This window comes from Oncorhynchus tshawytscha, linkage group LG06 (genome assembly GCF_018296145.1).
Source record: "Oncorhynchus tshawytscha isolate Ot180627B linkage group LG06, Otsh_v2.0, whole genome shotgun sequence".
Lineage (NCBI taxonomy): Eukaryota > Metazoa > Chordata > Actinopteri > Salmoniformes > Salmonidae > Oncorhynchus > Oncorhynchus tshawytscha.
The window spans coordinates 5,138,367-5,158,457 of NC_056434.1; the positions used below are offsets into that span (position 1 = coordinate 5,138,367).

General features: G+C 43.8%; 1 protein-coding gene across 2 annotated transcripts in view; it reads right to left on the reverse strand.

Moving 5' to 3' along the window:
* Positions 1–6,704: 6,704 nt before the first annotated feature.
* LOC112236277 (bcl-2-related ovarian killer protein homolog A) overlaps positions 6,705–20,091 on the reverse strand; it is a 41,064-nt gene continuing 27,677 nt past the window's right edge. The window contains exons 3-5 of one of the 2 annotated variants that reach the window (XR_002951200.2): positions 18,187–18,350; positions 8,541–8,724; positions 6,705–8,436 (exon numbers count right to left, since the gene is read on the reverse strand). Coding sequence is in view for 1 of the 2 variants with exons in the window: in XM_024404860.2 (XP_024260628.1) it covers positions 8,599–8,724; positions 18,187–18,350 (290 nt within the window). In the remaining variant the exon portion in view is untranslated. Of the gene's footprint in view, positions 8,725–18,186; positions 18,351–20,091 lie in introns of both variants that reach the window. The other variant, XM_024404860.2, reaches the window with a different exon arrangement.

Below are 20,091 nucleotides of genomic sequence, written 5' to 3' on the forward strand. Positions count from 1 at the left end.
TCAGTATGTTGGTTCTGTGTCTATGGACACGACTCAGTCGTTAAGTATGTTGGTTCTGTATCTATGGACACGACTCAGTCGTTGGTTCTAAATGTTCTATTGCCAAACTGGCTGGCAACGTTCTTATCCCTTGCTAGCTAGCCAACTACGGCTAATTTACAGCAAAGTAGCTGCATTTGCATTTGTTTAAGCTGTTTTATAGTGACATATATTTGGATACATCCATAACAATGAGCTGATGAGGCGCGATTTCGCCTGGCATAGAAACTGTGCTCACTCGTCAGGACACAGTTGTTCAGAGGAACTAGCCAACAGCACAGCTACAGTAACACAACACAGCTACAGTAACACAACACAGCTACAGTAACGCAACACAGCTAGAGTAACACAACACAGCTAGAGTAACACAACACAGCTAGAGTAACACAACATAGCTACAGTAACACAACACAGCTACAGTAACACAACACAGCTACAGTAACACAACACAGCTACAGTAACACAACACAGCTACAGTAACACAACACAGCTACAGTAACACAACACAGCTACAGTAACGCAACACAGCTACAGTAACACAACACAGCTACAGTAACACAACACAGCTACAGTAACACAACACAGCTACAGTAACACAACACAGCTACAGTAACACAACACAGCTACAGTAACACAACACAGCTACATAAGTAACACAACACAGCTAGAGTAACACAACACAGCTACAGTAACGCAACACAGCTACAGTAACACAACACAGCTACAGTAACACAACACAGCTACAGTAACACAACACAGCTATAGTAACGCAACACAGCTACAGTAACACAACACAGCTAGAGTAACACAACACAGCTACAGTAACACAACACAGCTACAGTAACACAACACAGCTACAGTAACACAATCACTTCAAAATGAAGTTGGAAAGACTGCAAATGATCTGCGTTTCGTTTGACCTTTTTTCTATTGACCTTTTTTTGTATATATCCATAAAAATGATGCTGATTCATGATTTTGTCTGGCTGAGAAACGGCGTCTTCCTTTTTTGTCTCGTCTCGACTCCCGACACGTTCATTACTACGGGACAGCTGGAGATCGAATTTGAATATTGAAACAATGTGGAACGTGACAATCTGTGACACCGGCTGGAATGCGGTTTTAACCCATCAGCATTCAGGATTAGATCCACCCGTTGTATAAGGTCTGATATACCCCGTCTTCCAGCCAATCAGCATTCAGGGCTCGAGAGGAAGCTCTGTGGACGGCAGTGGGGAAAAGATGGAGCGAGATGGATTTTACCCAACATTCTGCCAAATGTCTCATCGATGAAACATTTGATCTCGATACAGTTTTCTGTTTCCAAAACTAGATTTGGTTATAAACAGAATGGACTATGTTTTGTAGACTTTACCCATTGCCAAAGTTGGAAAAAAAAGTGCGTTGTTTAGAAGGGGTGCAAGGACGAATTTAGTTATTGCACAAGCGCACTTCAGAGTAGGCGTTCCCTGATGCAAATATGCAAATACACGCTAGAAAACGCCAATAGGCTCTCACCAGCTCGTGCTTGGCTCTACCCACCTCCTGGCTTGTTCTTCCCACTATGATTCATTTGCTCCCTTTGGGAAACGACGGGCGGTGGTCCCGTCTTGGTTAGTTATAAAAAGTCTTTGGTAATAATGTGCAACTTGAATCAGTTATAGAAACCATGTCCCTTTATGGTTGTGAGTTCTGGAGTCCACTCACCAACCAAGAATTCACAAAATGGGACAAACACCAAATTTAGATTCCGCATGCAGAATTCTGCAAAAACATCCTCTGTGTGCAACGTAAAACAACTAATAATGCACGCAGAGCTGAATTAGGACGATATGCGCTATTGGATCAAAATCCAGAAAATAATTATACAACCATCCAATAGGAGTGGAAGAGGCAGAAAGGAATTAGCAACATCTAACGCATGGTTTCCAGCCATTATTATGAGCCATCGTTCCCTAAGAAACCTCCACTGAATTAGACCCAATCAAATCATGGGAAAACAAAAACATAATTACTTAACACATTGGAAAGAACTAGCCAACAAATAAAGCAAACTGGAATGCTATTTCGCCCTAAACAGTGAATACCTGTTAACCGTGACAGACCCAACATTATGGAAAGCTTTTGACTCTGTACAGACTCAGTGAGCATAGATATCCTTGTTATTGAGAGAGGCAGAGCTGACAGGCTATGTGCCCACTGCCCACAAAATGAGGTGGAAACTGAGCTGCACCTATTCTCCTGCCAAATATATGACCATGTTAGACACACATATTTCCCTCAGACCCACAAAGAATTTGAAAACAAATCAGATCTAGTTTCTCAAAGTTGCCAGGATGTCACGTGTCCTACTAATATCAGTACACTCATAACAACTTAACCATTACAAAACTTTTATTCGATCAAATCAACATAAAAACACTTTTGTTGACCAAATTCGACACTCGTATTGAACCCCATACAAAAGCTCCTTGCTTGGTGGGCGAAACAACGAAAAAACGCCACCTGCTGGAGGGAGACAGACTTCCACCGACTTGAGCCTCCCTGGAACAAACTGGCCAGCTCTATATCCGGGTTTATGCATTCGTCACTAGTTACCACAGCCACGAAGTAATAAACGCGACTATTTCTACAATATATCTTCTTATAATGTGATTTTAAACCTAATCCTGTCCTTAACTCTAAATGCGTCCAATACTGCTTATGTATAACCCTAACCTTAAATTAAGACCAACAAGTACATTTTTGTTTTCATGAATGTTTGCGATGATATAGGCTAATTTTTGGGGCTGTAATTACTAGTGGAAACCGGTATATAATGACCAACATCACATGAGCACAAATTACGTTTACAAAATCTGCATCATCATGTTCTGACGTTGTCATCTTCATACAAATAACCACTCTGACAGTTAATAGTCCTAATATTACTTAAATCAATATACAATCAACTGTCACAGTGGTCATTTTGTGTGAAGATGACAAAGTCAGATCATGAATGATTCCTTGTTCAAATAGGGATCCCTGGTGTGTGTGTGTGTGTGTGTGTGTGTGTGTGTGTGTAAGCTATGTAGCAACGTGTTCTGAATCAAACCCCACTTTCTCTACTCCTACCCCCACTTCTCTACTCCTACCCCTTCTCTACTCCTACCTCCCCTTCTATACCCCTACCCCCTTCTCTACTCCTACCCCCTTCTATACTCCTACCCCCTTCTCTACTCCTAACCCCCTTCTATACTCCTACCTCCTTCTCTACTCCTAACTCCTTCTCTACTCCTACCCCCTTCCCCACCTCTACCCCCACTCTACTCCTACCCCCTTCTCTACTCCTACCCCCTTCTCTACTCCTACCCCCTTCTATACTCCTACCTCCTTCTCTACTCCTACCTCCTTCTCTATTCCTACCCCCTTCCCTACCTCTACCCCTGCTCTACTCCTACCCCCTTCTATACTCCTACCCCCTTCTCTACTCCTACCCCCCTTCCCTACCTCTACCCCCTGCTCTACTAATACCCCCTTCTATACTCCTACCCACCCTTCTCTACTCCTACCCCCTTCCCTACCCCCTGTTCTACTCCTCCCCCTCGCTCTAATCCTACCCCGCCCCCTCCTGCTCTACTCCCCCTCGCTCTACTCCTACCCCTCGCTCTACTCCTACCCCTCGCTCTACTTCTACCCCGCCCCCTGCTCTACTCCTACCCCGCCCCCTGCTCTATTCCTACCCCTGCTCTACTCCTACCCCGCCCCCTGCTCTACTCCTACCCCGCCCCCTGCTCTACTCCTACCCCTCTCATCCCCTGCTCTACTCCTACCCCTCGCTCTACTCCTACCCCTCGCTCTACTCCTACCCCGCCCCCTGCTCTACTCCTACCCCTCTCATCCCCTGCTCTACTCCTACCCCGCCCCCTGCTCTACTCCTACCCCTCGCTCTACTCCTACCCCTCGCTCTACTCCTACCGTTCGCTCTACTCCTACCCCGCCCCCGCTCTACTCCTACCCCGCCCCCTGCTCTACTCCTACCCCTCCCTCTACTCCTACCCCGCCCCCTGCTCTACTCCTACCCCGCCCCCTGCTCTACTCCTACCCCTCGCTCTACTGCTACCCCTCGCTCTACTCCTACCCCTCTCATCCATTGCTCTACCCCTCTCCCCCTCTACATTGTAAAATAATAGTGAAGACATCAAAATGATGAAATAACACATATGGAATCACATAGTAATCAAAAAACTGTTAAAATATTAAAATTAAAATATATTTTTATTTGAGATTATTCAAAGTAGCCACCCTTTGCCTTGATGACAGCTTTGCACACACTTTGCATTCTCTCAACCAGCTTCACCTGGAATGCTTTTCCAACAGTCTTGAAGGAGTTCCCACATATGCTGAGCACTTGTTGGCTGCTTTTCCTTCACTGCGGTCCAACTCTTCCCAAACCATCTCAATTGGGTTGAGGTCGGGTGAGTCTCTGAATGTCCTTGCGTGGCCCAGCCAGAGCCCGGACTTGAACCCGATCGAACATCTCTGGAGAGACCATAAAATAGCTGTGCAGCGACGCTCCCCATCCAACCTGACAGAGCTTGAGAGGATCTGCAGAGAAAAATGGGAGAAACTCCCCAAATACAGGTGTGCCAAGCTTATAGCGCCATACCTTAAAAAAAAAGTTGAGGCTGTAATCGCTGCCAAAGGTGCGTCAACAAAGCACTGAGTAAAGGGTATGAATATTTCATAAATTTGCAAAAATGTGTAAAAAAACTGTTTTTGCTTCGTCATTATGGGGTATTGTGATGTCATTATGGGGTATTGTGATGTCATTATGGGGTATTGTGATGTCATTATGGGGTATTGTGATGTCATTATGGGGTATTGTGTGTAGATTGATGAGGGGGAAAAACAAACAATTGAATCCATTTTAGAATCAGGCTGTAATGAAACAAAACATGGGAAAAGTCAAAGGGGTCTGAATACTTTCCGAATGCACTGTAAATATCGGCCTCGGTGACAATTAGTTGAATAATTTAATGGACGCTTTGCGTACAAAGGCAATGACTAAATTGTCTTATTAGTCATTTTCTCTTTGGAAATTGTCTTATTAGTAATTTTCTCTATGGAAATTGTCTTATTAGTCATTTTCTCTTTGCGGACGTCTATGGAAATTGTCTTTCTGGCCTTCAGTTAAACCGCAGTACCGACGCAAAGCCGTAGGAGCTGTCAAAATAGAAGCTGTCGGAGCAGTCAAAACCGTAGGAGCAGTCAAAACCGTAGGAGCTGTCAAAACCATAGGAGCTGTCAAAATAGAAGCTGTCGGATCAATCAAAACTGTAGGAGCTGTCAAAACCATAGGAGCTGTCAAAACCGTAGGAGCTGTCAAAACCGTAGGAGTAGTCAAAACCATACGAGTAGTCAAAACCGTGCTTCTAGACTGGAACCCTGGCCCCTTGGTCCATCCAGTGATTACTTGTTAATCTCTTTCCCTCCAGCTGTCATATCCCAATCAATCACATGTATTTTATAAAGCCCTTTTTACATCAGCAGTGATTTACAGATACCCAGTATACAGTGGCTTGGAAAAACTCCTTAGAAGGCAGGAGAGGAACCAGGCCAGCCCTCGTCTGGCTGTGCCAGGTGGAGATTTATAGAGTACATTAGCCCAAAGGCTGGCATATTGGCGATATTGATCTGGTATTGATGTCGACCCTTGAGCTAGGAGTACATGTGGCCATTAAGGCCAGATAGTAAACCCAGACGTTCAAATGTTCATAGATGACCAGCAGGGTCAAATAATAACCATACAGGTTAGAGTGTGTAAAAGTTTAGTGCCTCAGTAGTCAATGTCAGTTGTCTTTTCACAACCAGGCATTCTGAAATCCAAGGGTCCGAGAAGGAGCATGGCCGGATGAATCACGTCAGGGGTCCACAGCAGCAGGCAGGACAGCAAAACTAGATCAGCAGCATGGCCAGGTGAACTGGGAACAGCTAGCAATCGTCAGGCCAGGTAGTGCTGAGGCATGGTCCTAGAGCTCATGTCCTCCGGGAGGGGAGATAGAGAGAGCGAAGAGGTACTTGAGAGAGCATGCCTCAGAACACACAGTACAACTACCCTGTTATAACTTCTCCTAGCTGCTTTTATTAAAGTATCATTATGTTGAGCCACATCTTACGTTTTTTTTACATTATCTATGAGGAAGTGTTATTAGTTACTACGGTAACGTTCAAGCATCTTTTTAATACCATACATATACATATTTTTAACCTGCATTCTCCAGTTCCACTAATATTTATTTACCTATATTTAACTAGGCAAGTCAGTTAAGAACAAATTCTTATTTACAATGACGGCCTAGGAACAGTGGGTTAACTGCCTTGTTCAGGGGGCAGAACGACAGATTTGTACCTTGTCAGCTCGGGGGATTTGATCTTGCAACCTTCCGGTTACTAGTCCAACTCTCTAACCCGACCAGAATGAAGCTTCTCTCACATTCCAATGTTGAAGAACGTTTGGTGGTATAAATATATTGGACGCTAGATGGCAGTAAATCATGATATGTTAGCTATTCAAGACCGTACATGGCAGACTGACTATTTGGGCCAATCACTTGAAAGAAAAATTGGTAGCTATCCATTTTCAATGTATGATACTGACATTAATGAAACCAATTAAAACAATGTTGAAATATAAAATATTTTATTTTCTGAAATGACACTCAGTGTTGCATGCCAAATATAATATATGTAAGCTACTGTGAAAGTTATTCATGAAATTAAAATAACTTGTGGAATAAAACAGACAAAACAAAATGTCTGAATGGGATTTTAAGTTTCAGACGATGGAGTGATCCATAATATCTCAATATTCTACAAAAACAGTACCCCCCCACACACACACACACACACTAACTGGGGGACTGATATAAATCCACACACTCGTCACATAAATCATACAGTGAAATGCTTACTTTACAAGCCCATACATGAAGCATGCAAACAAATTTTATAATCAAAACTATATTTCCATCCAAACTGAGGAATTGATCATTATTTCACTTAGTGAAGTCCGTTATCCTTTTCATTCATCTGACCATTATCAATGCAGAGATCCTAAAATCACAACAGTCTCTTCCTGTGTTTTTCTGGCCATTCTTCTTTCCAGCCACTAGGGGCTGTATTTAGAAGCCCTGGGAAAATCTCAATGGCTATTTCTTTGAATCTTCGCATTCCTCTCTACTCGCGCCTCCTTCTCAAAAAAAAACGATTGGATGAGAAGGTCAGAGGTCCCGCCTCTCTGACTTGCTCATCCAATGGGTTTTGAGTAGGTGAGGAGAGGGGACGTGAGGAATCAAGGGAAATCGCAATTGAGATTCTCCCACTCTGTCCGGGCAATATCCACACTTCACTTGACATACAGTATGTGCATAAATGAAACTCAAATTTATACAAATATTCCATTGCTTTAAATGGAATATTTGCCCAGGAGTAAATAACGGGTTGGTTGTTTAGCAACAAAATCAACGCATGCACAACTATGGGTCAAAACAGACAAGGTTGGCTTAGATGGTTGACAACATGTAAACTATATTTAATCTAAAATGTTTATTGAAAACATAAATAAAGGTGCACAATGAGCACTTGTTGTCTCTCAAATACATTGTTACAGTTGTTGGTTAGCCCGCTAGCTAGCAAATATTAGTCAAATTAGCATAGACGTAACATCACCTCAAAACAAGACATGGTATCAAGAACAAGATCAACACGAGCCACTTACGATAACATGGCAGTTTATTCTCATTGCTGCTAGCTATCTGGCCATCCAGAATCACAACACACGTCCTTCTGCCTCTTAGAAGGGGGTGCGTGTTTTTGTGTGTGTGTGTGTGTGTGTGTGTTTGTGTGACGTTGTCAGTTAACCAGTCTATGTAAGCATAAAGAAAGCAAGGAATGTGACAGAGAGAGAGAGAGAGAGCTATAGAAAAACAGAGATCTAGATATAGAATAACTAGAATGGGCATTCCCATTCAAGTCAACTGTTAACGCTATGGATCAGTATGTATATAGACTACTACCTCACAATACAGCTGGAGAATCTGTACATGATACGTCACAATAATACTGTCAAGCTAAATCGTAAACACCCAAATTCAAAGCAGACGTGGCTAACAAGCTTATTCACGTTGATTGTTCCAATGCCGGTGCGTTTGTTTCGTTTGTTTGTGAAGGCCCAAGGTGCTCGTCAGTGGCGGAGATTCAGTGCAAACGTCTGCAGGTGTAAACAAACAACATATCTAGAACTCTAGAGGAGGGATGGCTGCCCCTTCAGACAGACGCCGGTTGGCCGAGTGCCAGTCTGTTTGGGCTGTCATGACAACTCCTTGTCACTCACTTTGTCCTGACAAACTCCTTGATCTAAAACACACAAACAAAAAACTTGTTTAGTTTGACAATGACAGCAATAGAGTTGTCAGGAGCTCGAACAGATCTGGGACCAGGATAAGGCTCTGCTGTCCTACACTGGCGGATGGGGCAGATTGTCCATCGTGTGGTCGTGACTGAACTCGTCCTCCGTTGTCACTTGTCCCGGAGCAGGTAAAACAACATGGCCTTCAGGTAATGTCCACAGGCGCAGGTAGCAGACATCAACCAATGGGAGCGGAAGCTGGGGTCCGTGTTCACCACGCACTTTGTGATATCAGCCTATGAGAGGAGAGAGAGAGAGGGTGAACGTCAGCCTATGAGAGGAGAGAGAGAGAGGGTGAACGTCAGCCTATGAGAGGAGAGAGAGAGAGGGTGAACGTCAGCCTATGAGAGGAGAGAGAGAGAGGGTGAACGTCAGCCTATGAGAGGAGAGAGAGAGAGGGTAAACGTCAGCCTATGAGAGGAGAGAGAGTGGGTGAATGTCAGCCTATGAGAGGAGAGAGAGTGGGTGAATGTCAGCCTATGAGAGGAGAGAGAGTGGGTGAATGTCAGCCTATGAGAGGAGAGAGAGTGGGTGAATGTCAGCCTATGAGAGGAGAGAGAGAGAGAGAGGGTGAACGTCAGCCTATGAGAGGAGGAGAGAGAGAGAGGGTGAACGTCAGCCTATGAGAGGAGAGAGAGAGGGGTGAACGTCAGCCTATGAGAGGAGAGAGAGAGAGGGTGAACGTCAGCCTGAGAGGAGAGAGAGAGAGGGTAAACGTCAGCCTATGAGAGGAGAGAGAGTGGGTGAATGTCAGCCTATGAGAGGAGAGAGAGTGGGTGAATGTCAGCCTATGAGAGGAGAGAGAGTGGGTGAATGTCAGCCTATGAGAGGAGAGAGAGTGGGTGAACGTCAGCCTATGAGAGGAGAGAGAGAGAGGGTGAACGTCAGCCTAGAGAGGAGAGAGAGAGAGGGTGAACGTCAGCCTATGAGAGGAGAGAGAGAGAGGGTGAACGTCAGCCTATGAGAGGAGAGAGAGAGAGGGTGAACATCAGCCTATGAGAGGAGAGAGAGAGGGTGAACGTCAGCCTACGAGAGGAGAGAGAGAGGGTGAACGTCAGCCTACGAGAGGAGAGAGAGAGGGTGAATGTCAGCCTATGAGAGGAGAGAGACAGCATCACTCAGATACTGCACGTCCCAATTCTTCAACCTTCTCCCAAAGTGTGCAATTGCATACTTCCAATCATGGAAATATCAATGGTGGACACTCCCTCCAGCCAATGATTACAGTAATCAATACTTTTAAATACATGAGGGGACATGTGTGCAAGAAGGGTGGAGAGTCAGGACACAGACATGGGACCTCTGAGCAGAGGCTGGGCACTTATGACTTCACAGGTCAAAGTTTCACAGGCAGTTGAGAGATTCCTTATATACCAGTCAATTTCCTTTACACAGGGAGGGACCATTTAACAGTCTGTCTATAACCAATGAATTCCAGATAAATGACCTGCATTTATTAACAGGACGATATTATATTACAGACATGTTCATAAAACATTTTTAAAAACGTTTACGTTGACCACGTCCAGAAAAAAGTAGAAGGAAATATGGCGAACGTGTAAGTACACAAGGCCCAATCAAACAAAACACTGTAATCTTAACAACGCATATTTCAAAATACCACTTGTGGCAATTTAGTCAAAAGGTTTTGACTGGCAATAATAAATAAAAAAAACATGATAAGGAGAAGGAGAAGAAGAAGGAGAAGGAGAAGAAGAGTCTTTAATAAGACAGAAGAAGAATACATAATAAGGAGAAGGAGAAGAAGGAGAAGGAGAAAAAGAGTCTTTAATAAGACAGAAGAAGAATACATGATAAGGAGAAGGAGAAGAAGGAGAAGGAGAAAAAGAGTCTTTAATAAGACAGAAGAAGAATACATGATAAGGAGAAGGAGAAGAAGGAGAAGAGTCTTTAATAAGACAGAAGAAGAATACATGATAAGGAGAAGGAGAAGGAGAAGAAGAGTCTTTAATAAGACAGAAGAAGAATACATGATAAGGAGAAGGAGAAGAAGGAGAAGGAGAAAAAGAGTCTTTAATAAGACAGAAGAAGAATACATGATAAGGAGAAGAAGAAGGAGAAGAGTCCTTAATAAGACAGAAGAAGAATACATGATAAGGAGAAGGAGAAGAAGAAGGAGAAGAAGAAGGAGAAGGAGATGGAGAAGGAGACAGAGAAGGAGAAGAAGAGTCCTTAATAAGACAGAAGAAGAATACATCGAGACTGAATAAGAAGGCTACATCAACACACAGTTCTACTATCTGATAACAGCAGCCGTTTCCTTCTCAATGTTGTGGTACGGGTTTTTATCAGCAACGTTTCCTGACCCTTTCAGGGTTTTTTTGTAAATCGGTCAGTGCCTAAGCATTTCTGTGAAATGTACAGTATGGCAACTGCACGTTACATAACCAAGACGACTAAGACTAGAATTGGGGTAAATTTGCACGTAATTTTAGAAGGTTGTAGTTGGTTACACAACACATTGTGTTCCATATTAATCTGATAAAACAGGTCAAGATGTCTTGAGAAACCAGAGGACTTTATATACTACGTAGATCTGGGACCTTGGTAGATCTGGGACCCTGAGGGATATATACTACGTAGATCTGGGACCTTGAGGACTATATATTACGTAGATCTGGGACCTTGAGGACTATATACTACGTAGATCTGGTACCTTGATGGATATATACTACGTAGATCTGGGACCTTGAGGACTATATAGTACGTAGATCTGGGACCTTGAGGGATATATACTACGTAGATCTGGGACCTTGAGGGATATATACTTGAGGGATATATACTACGTAGATCTGGGACCTTGAGGGATATATACTCTGTAGATCTGGGACCTTGAGGACTATATACTCTGTAGATCTGGGACCTGAGGACTATATACTACGTAGATCTGGGACCTTGAGGATATATACTACGTAGATCTGGGACCTTGAGGACTATATACTACGTAGATCTGGGACCTTGAGGACTTTATACTACATAGATCTGGGACCTTGAGGGTTATATACTACGTAGATCTGGGACCTTGAGGGATATATACTACATAGATCTGGGACCTTGAGGGATATATACTATGTAGATCTGGGACCTTGATATATACTACGTTGATCTGGGACCTTGAGGGATATATACTACATAGATCTGGGACCTTGAGGGATATATACTACGTAGATCTGGGACCTTGAGGACTATATACTACGTAGATCTGGGACCTTGAGGACTATATACTACGTAGATCTGGGACCTTGAGGACTATATACTACGTAGATCTGGGACCTTGGGGGATATATACTACGTAGATCTGGGACCTTGAGGGATATATACTATGTAGATCTGGGACCTTGAGGACTATATACTACGTAGATCTGGGACCTTGGGGGATATATACTACGTAGATCTGGGACCTTGACGACTATATACTACGTAGATCTGGGACCTTGGGGGATATATACTACATAGATCTGGGACCTTGAGGGATATATACTACGTAGATCTGGGACCTTGAGGGATATATACTACGTAGATCTGGGAACTTGAGGACTATATACTATGTAGATCTGGGACCTTGAGGGATATATACTACGTAGATCTGGGACCTTGAGGACTATATACTACGTAGATCTGGGACCTTGGGGATATATACTACGTAGATCTGGGACCTTGAGGACTATATACTACGTAGATCTGGGACCTTGAGGACTATATACTACGTAGATCTGGGACCTTGAGGGATATATACTACGTAGATCTGGGACCTTGAGGGATATATACTACGTAGATCTGGGACCTTGAGGGATAGATACTACGTAGATCTGGGACCTTGAAGGATATATACTACGTAGATCTGGGACCTTGAGGGATATATACTACGTAGATCTGGGACCTTGAGGACTATATAATACGTAGATCTGGGACCTTGAGGGATATATACTACATAGATCTGGGACCATGAGGGATATATACTACGTAGATCTGGGACCTTGAGGACTATATAATACTTATATCTGGGACCTTGAGGGATATATACTACGTAGATCTGGGACCTTGAGGGATATATACTACGTAGATCTGGGACCTTGAGGGATATATACTACGTAGATCTGGGACCTTGAGGGATATATACTACGTAGATCTGGGACCTTGAGGACTTTATACTACGTAGATCTGGGACCTTGAGGACTTTATACTACGTAGATCTGGGACCTTGCGGGATATATACTACGTAGATCTGGGGCCTTGCGGGATATATACTACGTAGATCTGGGACCCTGAGGGATATATACTACGTAGATCTGGGACCTTGAGGGATATATACTACGTAGATCTGGGACCTTGAGGGATATATACTACGTAGATCTGGGACCCTGAGGGATATATACTACGTAGCGGGTTTGAGGAGTTAGTAAGGTATCTTTGGTCACCTCTGAGTTTAACTCGGGATAAGCGGTCAAGCGGTCATACGATAGTGGCTCGCCTTTTAGCCAGATACATTTCAGAACTAACCTGGTCCAGGGCAGGCTAATCCTTCAGAACTAACCTGGTCCAGGGCAGGCTAACTCAGGGCTAACTCTGTTTATCCTGTATCCAGAACTAACCTGCTCCAGGGCAGGCTAACTCAGGGCTAACTCTGTTTATCTTGCATTCAGAACTAACCTGGTCCAGGGCAGGCTAACTCAGGGCTAACTCTGTTTATCCTGTATCCAGAACTAACCTGCTCCAGGGCAGGCTAACTCAGGGCTAACTCTGTTTATCCTGTATCCAGAACTAACCTGGTCCAGGGCAGGCTAACTCAGTGCTAACTCTACTTATCCAGAATGAAATGTCTGAGCTACAAGTTGAGGGCCAATTAAATCAGATCCCCTCCCCCTCAAACATTGCATTATCATCATCCACTTAATTTGCACAGTAAAACGTTTGTATGATGTTATCAAATCAAATGTATTTATAAAGCCCTTCTTACATCAGTTGATACTGTATCTCAAAGTGTTGTACAGAAACCCAGCCTAAAACCCCAAACAGGAAGCAATGCAGGTGTTGAAGCACATTGGCTAGGAAAAACTCCCTAGAAAGGCTAGAACCTAGGAAGAAACTTAGAGAGGAACCAGGCTATGTGGGGTGGGCCAGTCCTCTTCTGGCTGTTATAAAATTATTTTATCGATAGAAGTGGGGGGAGGGGGGAAGGTGTTGTGTGCAGTGATAAGCACACCAAAGAAACAGGGATATCTAGTCAGTAGGACAACTGAATGCATCCTCCGCATTTAACCCAACCCCTCTGAATCAGAGAGTCTGGGGGTGTCCTTGGATGGGGCCACAGTGTCTCCTGACCCCTCCTGTCTCAGCCTCCAGTATTTATGCTGCAGTAGTTAATGTGTCGGGGGGCTAGGGGCAGTTTGTTATATCTGGAGTACTTCTCCTGTCCTATTCGGTGTCCTGTGTGAATCTAAGTGTGCGTTCTCTAATTCTCTCTTTCTCTCTCTCTCTCTCTCTCTCTCTCTCTCGGAGGACCTGAGCCCTAGGACCATGCCCCAGGACTACCTGACATGATGACTCCTTGCTGTCCCCAGTCCACCTGGCCGTGCTGCTGCTCCAGTTTCAACTGTTCTGCCTTATTATTATACGACCATGCTGGTCATTTATGAACATTTGAACATCTTGGCCATGTTCTGTTATAATCTCCACCCGGCACAGCCAGAAGAGGACTGGCCACCCCACATAGCCTGGTTCCTCTCTAGGTTTCTTCCTAGGTTTTGGCCTTTCTAGGGAGTTTTTCCTAGCCACCGTGCTTCTACACCTGCATTGCTTGCTGTTTGGGGTTTTAGGCTGGGTTTCTGTACAGCACTTTAAGATATCAGCTGATGTACGAAGGGCTATATAAATAAATTTGATTTGATTTGATTTGAGGTGTGGAGGCCTTAATCAACATCCACGGCGCCTGTGGAACACAGGGTTAACTGCCTTATTCAGGAGCACAACGACAGATTTTTTTTACCTTGTCAGCTCAGGGATTTAAACCAGCAACCTTTCAGTTATTGGCCCAACTCTCTAACCACTAGGCTACCTACCGGCATTAATGAAACTTAATAAAATAAAGACGACACTTCTAAAAGCCTATTTCACACCATCGTCTGGTGAATTTGCAAGATCACTTTTCTTTCATTTTGATTTCTGCACAAATGTAAATGTGGCACTGACTTGTCCCATAATATTGATGTTTCAGCATCGCCTCATGGAATAGTTTTGGGGGTCGACTAACACTCGTAGTTACAAGCCTGCTAGAGTTAGCCGACAGGCGGAAGAGCAATATCCACGGTCGTAGCAACAGATGAAGCCTAAACTGGAATGTGAAGCTCACCTGAAGCTAGTTCATTTCAGAAAAGCCTGGGTTCATCTAGCTAAGTACATAGTATACCCTTCTGGTTTCAACTGGAACCTGCAGAGATGAGGAATGGGATTAGGTCACATAGACCTCGTTCATTATCTGGCATGTTTAACCTCCAATGGGCCATTCCAAGGTTTGTGTCCCAAATGAAACCCAATGGTTCCTGATCGAATGTAGTGCACTACATAAGGAATATGGTGCCGTTTTGGACACAAATCCAGCCCTGGCGTAGAGGGATTCTTGGTTGATTTTTAAGCTTTGCCAACAGAGCAGGACTCCCAGATCTAGGCCACGGCTCTTTGCCAGGCCTCCTCTCTCCTCTCTGCTCTGAGTATCAGTTGAGCACTTTTTGTGCTTTACAGATTTATATCAGATGTTCTCTAGAGCAAGACTATATTGAGACATTCTTTGGAGTTTCTTAAAGTAGTGGATGTTTATTTATTTATTTAATATCTATTACAGACACCTTATGCTTTGAGGTGAAATCCGCGAGTTAGCAAAAACAGTGGCATGTCTCTATGTACAGAGCAGGGAGGTTTGTTTTTGCACAGTCATGATTGTGTTGTGTTCAGGCTCTTGTTTGTCTCAGTTTTATTTAGCTATTCTCTCAGTGAACACATTCAGGACACGTTCAGGACACGTTCAGGACACGTTCAGGACACGTTCAGGACACGTTCAGGACACATTCAGGACACATTCAGGACACGTTCAGGACACGTTCAGGACACGTTCAGGACACATTCAGGACACATTCAGGACACACGTTCAGGACACATTCAGGACACGTTCAGGACACGTTCAGGACAGACCTGACTGGTGGGTACAACATTGGGAAACACATACAGCTGTCATCATTCAAAAATGCTTCTATGAGTGCAGACACAGGCATTCTTACTTCTTTCCTGCTGTCAACTATGACTGTCTTAGTACTGAGTCTGTCATGTATTATCAACTATGACCAGAAGAGGACTGGCCACCCCACATAGCCTGGTTCCTCTCTAGGTTTCTTCCTAGGTTTTGGCCTTTCTAGGGAGTTTTCTAGCCACCGTGCTTCTACACCTGCATCCATGCTTGCTGTTTGGGGTTTTAGGCTGGGTTTCTGTACAGCACTTTGAGATATCAGCTGATGTACGAAGGGCTATATAAATAAATTTGATTTGATTTGATTTGATTTGATGACTGTCTTAGCACTGAGTCTGTCATGTATTATCAACTATACTAAACGAACCGCGGACTTAGTCAATCACTGAACCACAGGCCGGTTACATGACAGGTCAAAGCTGAGCAACGCAACTTCTCTTTCTGTTTCCTAACTTGTTCTTGCCCTTATACATACTATATGTTCTGACTAGTATCCATAGCACACATACAGTACTACTGACAGGGTTCTGAGTAGTATACATACAGTACTACTGACAGGGTTCTGAGTAGTATACATACAGTACTACTGACAGGGTTCTGAGTAGTATACATACAGTACTACTGACAGGGTTCTGAGTAGTATCCATGTAGTACTACTGACAGGGTTCTGAGTAGTATACATACAGTACTACTGACAGGGTTCTGAGTAGTATACATACAGTACTACTGACAGGGTTCTGAGTAGTATACATACAGTACTACTGACAGGGTTCTGAGTAGTATACATACAGTACTACTGACAGGGTTCTGAGTAGTATACATAGTATCCATACAGTACTACTGACAGGGTTCTGAGTACTATCCATGTAGTACTACTGACAGGGTTCTGATTAGTATACATACAGTACTACTGACAGGGTTCTGAGTAGTATACATACAGTACTACTGACAGGGTTCTGAGTAGTATACATAGTATCCATTCTGAGTACTACTGACAGGGTTCTGAGTAGTATCCATACAGTACTACTGACAGGGTTCTGAGTAGTATACATAGTATCCATACAGTACTACTGACAGGGTTCTGAGTAGTATCCATGTAGTACTACTGACAGGGTTCTGAGTAGTATACATACAGTACTACTGACAGGGTTCTGAATAGTATACATAGTATCCATACAGTACTACTGACAGGGTTCTGAGTACTATCCATGTAGTACTACTGACAGGGTTCTGACTAGTATCCATAGTATCCATGTAGTACTACTGACAGGGTTCTGACTAGTATCCATACAGTACTACTGACATTCTAGCAATCCGTCTATGGGTGAGTATAGAAACCTAAAAGGGCAGGGGATCTCTAACGTTCTACACCTCTGCCTGAACATCAGCGCCACAGGTAACTTCCACAAAGCTGTGAACGATCTGAGAGACAAGAAGGGCATTCTATGCCACCAAAAGGAATATACAATTCAACATACCAATTAGGATCTGGCGAAAAATACTTGAATCAGTCATAGAGCCCATTGCCCTTTATGGTTGTGAGGTCTGGGGTCCGCTCACCAACCAAGACTTCACAAAATGGGACAAACACCAAATTGAGACTCTGCATGCAGAATTCTGCAAAAAATATCCTCCATGTACAACGTAGAACACCAAATAATGCATGCAGAGCAGAATTAGGCCGATACCCACTAATTATCAAAATCCAGAAAAGAGCCATTAAATTCAACAACCACCTAAAAGGAAGCGATTCCCAAACCTTCCATAACAAAGCCACCACCTACAGAGAGATGAACCTGGAGAAGAGTCCCCTAAGCAAGCTGATCCTGGGGCTCTGTTCACAAACACAAACACACCCCACAGAGCCCCAGGACAGCAACACAATTAGACCCAACCAAATCATGAGAAAATAAAAAGATAATTACTTGACACATTGGAAAGAATTAACAAAAAAACAGAGCAAACTAGAATGCTATCTGGCCCTAAACAGAGAATACACATGATAACTGTCACACCCTGACCATAGTTTGCTTTGTATGTTTCTATGTTTTGGTTGGTCAGGGTGTGATCTGAGTGGGCATTCTATGTTGGATGTCTTGTTTGTCTATTTCTATGTCTGGCCTGATATGGTTCTCAATCAGAGGCAGGTGTTAGTCATTGTCTCTGATTGGGAACCACATTTAGGTAGCCTGGGTTTCACTGTGTGTTTGTGGGTGATTGTTCCTGTCTCTGTGTTTTGCACCAGATAGGACTGTTTTTGGTTTTCCACGTTTATTTTTTTGTAGTGCTTATCTTTTTGTTATTAAACATGAATCAAAGAAACCACGCTGCATTTTGGTCCGCCTCTACTTCACCTAAAGAAAACCGCTACAATAGCGTTCTATAGGTGATATTTCTACGTGTTTCTACGGCGGTGAGGACTAGTGTTCCTTCCTCTTACCCAGCCTCCTCTCCTCTTCAACCAGGAGACCAGGCTCTTGCGGACAAACTCCCCCATGCAGTCTACGATGGTGTGGACCATGGCTGGGTGACCATGCCTCACGCAGTCCACCGCCAGGGCACCAGCCACCGCATACAGGGACACCACCTTCCCCCACGTTATACCTGAGGAGAGATGCAGACGAGAGACTCAGACACTAGAACCTCCTGAAGCAGACACATAAACACCGAGTACGACTAACAGTGCAGACACTCTCTTCCAATATTGACTGAAAGCAATCTTCAGACATGCTCATATAGTTATCGCACTTCCAACACATTTCTATAAATGGTTAAAAAAACATTTTTTAAAGGTACACCTTTTTATTGACCATTTCCTTTAAGCTTCTTACACAACGGATAATGTAAAATGATTAATGCATAATACTGAGACTATATAGCAATGACGTGAGATAATGGCTTGGGTTTATACATGATCATGTTGCCTGATGGATGTATGACAGAGCATTACCACTAAGCAATGCATTTCTGAGCTCCCTGTCTGTTTGAGCTCCCTATCTGCCTGTCCGTCTGTCTGTCTGTCTGTTTGAGCTCCCTATCTGCCTGTCCGTCTGTCTGTCTGTTTGAGCTCCCTATCTGCCTGTCCGTCTGCCTGTCTGTTTGAGCTCCCAATCTGCCTGTCCATCTGTCTGTCCATCTGTCTGTCTGTGTCTGTCTGAGCTCCCTATCTGCCTGTCTGTCTGCCTGTCTGAGCTCCCTCCCTGTCTGCCTGCCTGTCTGAGCTCCCTGTCTGTCTGCCCTCCCTCCCTCCCTGCCTGTCTGTTTGAGCTCCCTGTCTGTCTGAGAGACCGGAGTGTGTTTGAAGAGCTGACTGCATCTCTGCCAGGAACTCCTTCAGTGAAGGGGGGCAGAGAGAGAGAGAGACGGAGAGAGAGACAGAGAGAGACGGAGAGAGAGAGAGACGGAGAGAGAGAGAGACGGAGAGAGAGAGAGAGACAGGGGGAGAGAGGGGAGAGAGAGAGAGAGACAGGGAGAGAGAGAGAGAGAGAGAGAGAGACGGAGAGAGAGAGAGAGAGAGAGAGTTATGCAACTAGAAGCAGCAGCCAGACATTCAGCAGACATGCCTAACTGCCCGTGAAAAAGACCCCACCAATACACCAGAAACAGCCAGGCCATCTCTAAAAAGGCTTACATTATTCCTTACTAGCTCAGACATTTATCAAACTTGAAGCATTTGTATTCAGTAAGGATTGTATCTAGTACGCTACCATTTATGGTAAGGTGTTCTGGCTATGAGGACTGAATAGTTCCAGGCACAGTTTAATTCCTTTGTCCAAATAAGCAAATTTTATTCTAAGTAACATAAAATGATTTCTCACATTTTTATCATCCAAACAAATAGTTCTAGGGATTTTGTTCTGAAAATGTAATATAATCAACTGACAATGTAATGGACTCTTTGTGTAATATAAGGTTTATGTTCAACGTCATGGATTCAACAGTCTGACAGAATGGGACAATGTCAACACGACTATACTACACTTAGTAGATAGCTAGAGATACCATAGATACTATACTCTCTTGTGATAGATTGTAACTATGTTGATCTCAAAACAAAAGAAAGACATCACAACAAAGACCCCTGTCTAAGAGTGTGAGGTTTCTCCTGTCTTACACCTGGTCAAATAACTCTCTCCAGGGTAAGTACTGTATGTAACCGGACTCGAACTGGGATACAGGCCAAACGGACCTCTATTTGCCTTTGGGGGTTCTGGTCAAAAGTACTGCATTGTATAGGGAATACGATGCCATTTGTGACAGCCATATATCCTATCTGTTACCCTGTGGTTTTAGTGAAGACTAGTCTACTGTGAGTGACAACAGGACTAGGTCAACTCAACTAGGT